Source organism: Danio rerio, chromosome 18 (genome assembly GCF_052040795.2).
Source record: "Danio rerio strain M-AB ecotype USA chromosome 18, GRCz13ab, whole genome shotgun sequence".
Lineage (NCBI taxonomy): Eukaryota > Metazoa > Chordata > Actinopteri > Cypriniformes > Danionidae > Danio > Danio rerio.
In genome coordinates this window covers 16,661,664-16,670,868 of record NC_141038.1, presented here as the reverse complement: position 1 = coordinate 16,670,868, position 9,205 = coordinate 16,661,664, and the positions used below count along the sequence as shown (strand labels likewise).

General features: G+C 33.7%; 1 protein-coding gene across 2 annotated transcripts; it reads left to right on the top strand.

Annotated features, from left to right (window-relative positions):
- Window positions 1–1,449: 1,449 nt before the first annotated feature.
- On the top strand, window positions 1,450–9,035 carry tmem263 (transmembrane protein 263). 2 transcript variants are annotated; one of them, NM_213141.1, is given in 3 exon segments: window positions 1,450–1,658; window positions 4,916–4,986; window positions 6,882–9,027. In NM_213141.1, coding segments are annotated over 2 exon segments (363 nt in total). In that variant the 5' UTR covers window positions 1,450–1,658; window positions 4,916–4,922; the 3' UTR covers window positions 7,181–9,027.
- Window positions 9,036–9,205: the final 170 nt, after the last annotated feature.

The following is a 9,205-nucleotide window of genomic DNA, read 5'->3' as shown; positions in this document are numbered from 1 at the left end:
CATTTGTTTTATTCTGACTGCTATGCAATCATTAATTGTGAAGGCATTAAAAGAGACTTCCAATAAATGCAAACAATTATAGTCCAATGTCCAGTTGTGCAAAAAAATAAAATAAAATAAAATAACGGAGAATTTGACGTATAAAGTCATCTTTAGAACAGGAAACTTTTATTTATACAAAAGCATCTCATGTTAAAGTTATTACTAATTAAACTATTTCTGTTATCCATGAACTTTTAAAATATACTATTTTAACAAAAAAGACTAGAAAAATCAAGAAGCTCTGCATTATTAATATTAATGTTTTAATTTTCCCAGTGATGGGTTGCAGCTGGAAGGGCATCCGCTGTGTGAAACATATGCTGGATAACGTTTTATTCCGCTGTGGCGACCCCAGATTAATGAAGGGACTAAGCCGAAAAGAAAATGAAGGAATCTTTTAATTCTTTGTTATTCAGATGGCCAAATTCTGACTGAGGAAAGTTGAATGTGCTGGCCAGTTTGTTATTTGCCCAATAAATGACAATAGGCTACAGTTTTTATTTTATTTTAAACTTTAACAGACTCATTTTTTCCAGATGATATATGATGTAATAAATTGGTGTTTTTTTAAATAATAATTTTTCATATTTTTAAATATTAAGCAAATGTTTTTGGTACCTCAAAAAGTGTGGCAATGATGACCATCTGACAGGCAAATCCAGCTAAAAATAGTGCTTAAAATGTCACTAAAACGCAGTAATTATACCTCATAATTAAAAAAAATAAGGTGAATAACTGCAAAAAGGTCCAGTCTTTTGAGAAAAAAGAACCAACCCTTTTCACCAGGCTGGCTACGGGCCTGGGGTTATATATAAATATATATTAAAAATTTAAGGCAACAAGGATTTTTTACAGTGAGATTATTCTTCTTAAAGACATCTTCAATTGGTTATTTTCAAAATTTATGATGACATACTGCTAAAAATGGGACAAATTAGCTTATATGGGGCCAAATTCTGGACTTTATCAGAAGGCGGGTGGGTTTTCCGAACCACCCGAAACCCCTCTGGCTACAGGCCTGTTTCAGAGCATTAGTTTATGGACTTTCATTTAGCATTGCAACACAGCAGAAAGCAATATACAGGTGTAACTACTTGTGAAAAATATTAACAAGCCCTGCAGAAAAATTCCTTCAAGTTCACTCAGTTCAGTGCAGCATCAGGTTACACTTTCAGTTATTAATTTAGCAATAAATAAATCCACATATATAGGCTCTGTCTCACAAGAACAAGTTAGTTGATCTCGAAAGTAAAATCATGGACACATCAGCACAGAAAGACGCTTCATATTATCTTCTTATGGAAGGCCTCCACTCCACACTGGCAAATATAGTGAAGTCACATCACAAAGCGGAGGGTAAGAACAAGAAACGTCACTTCCTCTCCGATGTGTCCACACTAGTACGTGGTTAAAAACAGCTAGGACGCCACGTACACATTATGCAAAGATAGGTCTTTAAAAGAAAAGTGTCGTCAGGTCTCATATCCATCGTTATTTTAGCGTGTGCCATTAAGAATCGCCGAAAGCAACAGCACTTTTTTGGTAACAAACAAGGGGTGGAGACAAAAGTTTTCAGCTTGATTTGCTCAAGTTTAAAGCAACAGACTTCAGACACAGTAAGTATTTACAGCACAGCTGGCAAAGTTTTTCGCTTGCATGTTATTCGAGGTCTGTTGATGTTTCATATGATATTTTACGATGAGCTTTATCGACTTGATAGACAATGGCTGGATTGTAATGCATCTCTTACCTAACGTCATTTAACTGTTGTTTGATTCGCTGCCGCCCTGTTTTTGTCTCTTTCTTCAAATATAGATTTGTTTCTGCTACTTTTACCTGTCAAAAGTTTCTCCACATAACATATTGGCATCTTCATTATGTGACTAAGGGTATACAATTTCTTGACAAATTGTTTCTCAACATAAACCTACAGTTTTAGTGTAAAATAAAGTAAAATGCCTAAGTTATCACAAAAGCGCCACGTAAGATTCAATTCAAGAAACAGCAATGGTTATACATTGAAGTTCGATTCAAGAGTCATTCTTTCGAGTCATTTTCAACGAATCTTTTAACTTTTTTCAACGATTCCCGAATCATTCCGACTCCGAGCGATTCTCAATGTAACTACAACCTGAGCTGACAAATGTATGGCAAGCAGAATTAGCTTACATCCGAGCTAAACATTTCTAGTAAGTTCTCTGTTAGTTTGCTAGGAGGTTGAGCTTAATGATAACATTGCCTGTAGGTGAGGAGCATGCTTCTGGAATGTTCTTGTAAGTTTAACTTAAGTTATTGCTTAAAATAAAAAAAATCCCTGCCGGCAATAATGTTCTGTAAAGGTTAATGGCTTCAGAGAATGTTCTTATTTGTTTTCCAAACATATTGAGGTAAAGTTGGTTTAAATTTGCACATTTGGACTTCCTCCCTTATAATATAAGTATTATTTGAAAAATTCTAAATGGGGAAATCATATTAGCAGCCAATGACTAACTTATTAACACTGTTCACAGTGAATTAAATAGTGCTAATGTTGTTTTGAAGTAATACTTAATGTGATTTCAGAACGAATATTAAAATTAGCGTATAGACAATATAGGAACATTAAAATGAACAAATGTGCGAATATAAAACCAACTTTACCTCAGTTTCAATGCTGCCCAAATGAGAACTAAAGGAAACCATATGGGAATGTTTTGGCAATGTTTTTTGTTTGCTGGGATTATATTTATCACATATTATTGTTCATGTACCTAATGACTTAACGAAACACTAGGTTTTAAGATTGTGTATGTTACTTTTTTATTATATCATAAAATAAACATTTGTTTTTCTGTGGCTCAAAGTCTATATGCTCTAAAACATCATTGTGTGCACATCCAAATGATTCCTAAAGGCAGGTGCTCGATCAAGCCAGACACAGTTGAAAAAGTAAGAAAATCGGCACCCTGCCACTTTAGCTCTCAAAAACAAATTTAATATGAAAACATTTCAGCCTACACCGTGACCTGATCAAGACTATGTAGGTTTAAACATTGTCATAAATTTGTGTTTGAGAGCTAAAGTGGCAGGATGCTGATTTTTTTTTCTTTTCTTTTTTTACTTTTTAAAAGTCTATTTGCTTCATACAGAGAGCTCAAATATTGTAGAAATTGTTTTCATTCACTTTAAACTAACACAACTTTGTTCAAATCCTGAGTTTAAATTAGATTGGTGGTTCTATTACTGCTTTTGGACTGCTGATGTGAACTTTATGTAACATATGTGTGCGATACCTAGTGTGTTGTCCTAGACAGCTCTTGTCCACTGTGTAACCATCTCTAGAGAGCTCACTACTTTAACAGTTACGTGTATTTACCAGTTTGGCTTGACACACAGCCATCTCTTTCACCGAAGTGCTAAATAAATAGTAAGCTTCTCCATTCACTGAAACAGTTTAAGTTATTATACAAGTATAAACAGGCTATTATTACAAATAAAACAATGGAAACTTGCTATTACATTTTAACTAATAATATTATTTAAAAATGCACAACATTTCACATTAGAGCTACATGATATTGGGGAAAAACTGACATTGCGATATTTTGGTTTGCGATATATATTGCAATTTGATTAGTTTCACAAGATGGACTCTTGTAACTTTATGTGGTGTGCATATGCATAAAATATACAAACATGTACGAAATAAAATGAAGCACAGATGAAAATAGAATATAAATGAAATAAACAGCGCTTAGTTTTTGGTAAAGTCTAACAGCATTAAGGTTGAGAAACACAATAATAACATGTTTTTTTTTAACACTATAGTTTATACTTTACAATTAATCTTTGTTAAAGTGACAAACTTTAGAATTCCTTATGCCCAAGAAATGGTTTAAATTCGCTTGAAATCTTACAATCACAAGGCTTAAAAATACATTAAAATGAAGGTATTTTATTAGAACCAATAGATTAGGTCAAGTATTATTAATCCCAACATAACTGCAGATCCTACGATTCTGACTATTGCTGATTTGCACATTGCGATCTCGATGCTGAAACTATATACTGTGCAGTCCTATTTGACATCATAGAGTACATAATCCAACTGTTTATTGTAAATACAGTGTATATTAATATTATGAATCATGATGGCAGCAGACTGAACTAATATAGATCAAATGACTATATTTCTTCTATAACAATAAATAGGACATTGAGTCATGTAATTGGGTCAAGACGAAAAAAGAATCATGAATCATTTTCTTTAAAAAAAGATTCATCTAAATGCCAAAGAACAGATTGGATGACATCAGACTTGCCTATAGGTCATTTTAGGACAGACTTACTATCATGATGCACTTGTTGCAATTGTTACATCATAAAGTTGAGCGGAGATCAACGCCCACTGATTCAAGAATTGCTTGCGTGTAAATGAACACGTAATAATAAACTGTTCAATGAGCTTTATCTTTTAGTTATCTTCGAGTTAATGTCCCTTTAAGTATGACTTATGGATATGTGAGTCAAGTTAATATTTAATTAAGACTTCTTTTCTTTTTTTTTTTACTCGTGTTAATATGAAAAAAAGAACTTTAATTGCAATATTATAATTTCAAACCATTTTGGTATTTAAGTTCCTATATGCAATAAATAGTTCAGTCTGCCAGCTGTAATGTTGACAGGGTGTTGCAAGTTACATTTTGTTGAGAGAGTAAACTGGTCCGCCTTGTTGGGTTGAAGCTCACATTTAATTCTAACCTTTCACCTTGTTTGTGGTGTCTGGCCCCACCCAGATTCTCCATGGAAAACATTTTACAATTTCTACTGGGGAAAAGGAGTCAAACTGTCACTGTCACATTTTATTCATTATTTTTATTTTTTTCATTTTCAGGTTAAAAATGAGTGAAACAAACCAGCAGCGGGATGACTTGCCTGCATACTTGAATGATGAACCTCCAGCAGGTAATGCTACTGTATAGTTATGGTGAATTTTCAGTGTGAGATTGGATTACCGCCGTTATATTTATACAACTAAGCTTGTTATTTTGGTATAGTCATGCTAGATGAATCATTTTATACAGCTGTCCTTTGTACATCTTCATGCAAGAGAATGAAAACGCTGTGTGCCACATAGTGGAGCTATTGCACAATCCAATGCGGACTCTAGGCAGCTGCCCTATAATTTCTAGTCTTATTGGGTAATTCTTGCTAGATCTGATTATCGTTCCATCCATACCCTATGCTGTTGATGTTATATCATCTGCTTTATTGTCCCATCTACACTGGAAAAAAATAGCTCTTGATTAACAATTTCCAATCTTTGGGATGCACAAGTGTTTTCTGTTTATTTATGGATGTGAATTGTGTTATGGGAACTTCATCACTGCTCTGTTAAACTCTACAGTGTTACTTCTACTGGCATTTTAGTAGTTTGAAAATAGAAAGAAATAATATATAGAGGAATAATATCCCTGAAAAATCAATAGGTCTGTAAAAATAACCGAAAATGTACTGGCAGTTTATTACAAGGTTTTTGTATTGTAATATACACTAGGCCACTCCATCTTCTCTTTATTCCAGACACTAGGTCCAATAATACAAAAACAATACAAACTAAACAACATACATGTAAAACAGACAGTAATGCCAATATTTTATCAAAGGTGACTGATAACTAGGCCCACACAGAATCTGCGTGCACAGAATTCCACAGATTTTTAGCCCATCATTATTTGTTTATTTACTGTAGTAAATGTTTGTAAATCTGTATTTGTTCAATTTTTTTTATGATTTAAGTAATATTATTGACTAATATGAAAATGTTTGTCAGGTTTATGTACAATGCAGTTTGTACAGTCATATTTTCTGTCTTTTAGTAGAGATATTATATGAGAGACTTGCTTTGTTCACCAAATAAAGTGAATCTAATTGGATTTGCATTTTAAACATTAAATAAAAGTTAAAAAGATATTTTGTTTTATTTCATATATTAAGGTTTTAGTTATAACACTCCCAAAATAATTCCACAGAAATCCGCAGATTTTTACCAAAATTCTCTGCAGAAATAGCAAAAAACATCCGCAGATTCTGTCTGGTCCTGCTGATAACTCACCTCAGTTAGCCTAGGATTTATCAATGGTAAATCAAACAAATAGTGCTCAGGGGTAGCTTAAATAATGTGTCGGTGCTCTTTGGGTAAGGGATTCATCAGAATAAACAGCAAAAATCAGTCCAAGGCACTTGAAAAAAGATGAAAAAACTTGTACTTGTACTGATTTTTGCTGAACGTTAAAATGCTTTTCTGAGAATTCTCTAATTGAAAGATAAACTTGTAGGTCAAATTTCTCATCAAAGCAAAAAATGATCGAACTCTTACCTTAAAGAATAATTCACTTGCATCACACCATCTATACTGTTTAAGAAGAATCCTCATACATTATTGTATGCAACCTGCATTTTATGGAGACTCTCTTTTCTTTTAAATTATAAAGTATAAAGAACTGGAATAAGTTCTAAAAAAAGGTTTGTCTTACCTCGCTCCAAACACAACTTTCTCACCAGCATATTTGCTGGAGCATATAACTTTCGACGTTCCCTGTACATATCATCATCATTCGTATCTTCAGTAATGACATGCCATTAATATTTAACACTTTTACTAACAATTAAAACTTGCCTTGACAAATAAAACATCTATTCTATTGAAATTATGATATAATCTAATAAATAATAAAAATCTAATCTATTATCTTATAGTATTACATTTTTCTGTAGCATATTTAGTTTCATCCACATTCTTTTTTGTATCCCATCTGCTGATAGTTTCTCTATTAACACTTCATTTTGATCTCCTGCAGATGCCAACAAAGACCATCCCCAGCCTCAGCCTGGCATGTTCTCCAGGGTGGCCGGTGGGCTGTTCAGTGTGACAAAGGGCGCTGTTGGGGCTACAGTGGGTGGAGTGGCCTGGGTCGGAGGAAAAAGCTTTGATCTGACTAAAACTGCAGTTACCTCAGTGGCGTCAGTGCCGGCGATGGGAGTAGGCCTGGTGAAGGGTGGCGTGTCTGCAGTGGCTGGCGGCGTCACCGCTGTCGGGTCAGCTGTAGTCAGTAAAGTGCCCATCGGCGGAGGCAAGAAGAAGGACAAATCTGATTGAATCACAAGAGCCCGAAGGTACTTTTTGTCAGAGGCGTCAGCGATTCAAAGTTGACTCGGATCTTATCTGTCAACAAGACAACATTCGCAGTCAGGATGACCTGTTGGGATATATGACATTAAACGCGAGTCAAACTGTTTATGAAGTATTACAATTTCTGACCAGGGGTAGAGACACGGACCTCTAAATGTTCTGTTCATGCTTTTTCATGTCACATGTTTTAAAAAGGCCTTACAGTTGACTTGCTGGAAGCTGGTTGTAGTGATGGAGATGTAAATCATGGTGCTGTTGTGGAGAATGGCAGACTGCGAGGTGCTGATGGTGGAGCTCCATCTGATCGATCGGTTGTGAGATTACTTATTTTGTGCCTTCGGGGGTTGATCCTGATATGTGTTGCCCTGTCACAAAACTCTAGCCATTGCTCTCTCTGAGTGATCTGAAAACACACAGAAGCCCAATATATTTATATGTGTAATGGTCAAAATTTTGGGATCTGTAGAAATTGTTTTAAAAAGACGCCTATTCTGCTCATAAGGTTGCTTTTAATTTGAGCAAAAATAAAGAAAAAAAAGTAACATTGTGAAATAGTTTTTTTTATTGAATGTGGTTTAGAATTAAATAAATACCTATGATTTGCAAACTCAATTTTTAGCATCATTACTGAAACGTTAGTGTCGTAATCCTACAGTGATCATTCTGATATGATGATCTGCTTTAACATATTATTATTTTCAGTGTTGAAAACTGTTGGGCTGCTTCATGTTTTTGTGGAAACTATTATGTGAAACTATTCAGAAGTACTATTAAAATACATTTATTTATCAAGGACAACTTTAATGTACATTTATAGTGTATAATCTAGATTTTAATTCCTAATACATGTAAATTTTAAACCACAGGAATAATTTAAATGATTTTTGAACTTTTCATCAAAAAAATCCTAAAAAAGGGGGAAAACTGAAGCAGGAAAAAAGGTTTCAACTGATTATTATTTTAATAATTATTATTAATAATTAATACCATTTATAATAGAAAAGAAACTCTTTCTGAAGGATCAAATGAGAGTAATGATGCTGAAAACTGAGCTCTGAATCACAGGAATTTTGATATGCATTTAATAGGAATTTAAAACAGCAATAATAATTAAAAATGTTTAAACAGTGTTTAATGATTTGACTATTTTTGATCAAAATAATGCAGATTTGGTGAGCACAATAGGCCTCCTTTTAAAACACATTTTCTCTGATTTCTTTTGACCGGTAGTCTATTTGCTCACGTTATGGGCTTATGTGGATGGGTTTTATCTAATAACTCCAAAATTTATCCCGTGAGCCACAAATCTGAATGCTGATGATAATGTTTTAGGGAAATCTGCGTGACAATCTCCATCAAAACTAAAGTGTTTTTGTTTTGATGAATTGTGTCTTCCAATACCCAGTGACGTTTACTTTATGCTTTTCTGTGTGTCAATCTGTTGCTTTTTCTGTCCTGTTGCTCTTTTTATCTCCTTAATGTGAATTGTTTTTTATGGGCCAACAAAGAACCACACGGGGTGGGAAAGTAGAGTACAGTATTTTTCTTTCTATCGAGTATTTGTTTTCCCTTTACCAAAGATTTAGAATTTAAAAAAAGGTTGTATTTGAGGATTTCTCTTTGTTTACTATGCAGTGTACTTTATAATATTCAGTGCATTCTCTCTTTTTAGATAGATAGTTATCAAATATATATATACATATTAATGTTTCTTTTGTTGTTGTTGTTGTTGTTGTTGTTGTTTGATTTGAGGCAGTGGATATTTCAGTGTAATAATGTGAATTCAAAGGATTTAAATAAAGAAATGACTTGTGGAAGGTGACTGGGTTTGAACGAAATATGATAATGTTGGTGATTATGTAAATTCTTTAAAAAAATCTCATATACTAACTTTGGCTACCAATCAAAAGCCTTAATTCCAACTTGAAGGCTTGAGGGTTTACATTAAACAATACATTATTGTCCACTATTATGGATGCTACTAAAGGCAAA

Excerpts from the sequence above, each read along its gene's own strand:
- tmem263 (XM_087291840.1), top strand. The coding sequence starts at position 4,923 with ATGAGTGAAACAAACCAGCAGCGGGATGACTTGCCTGCATACTTGAAT. Across the intron at positions 4,987-6,881 it reads GAATGATGAACCTCCAGCAG|ATGCCAACAAAGACCATCCC; the intron begins GTAATGCTACTG and ends GATCTCCTGCAG.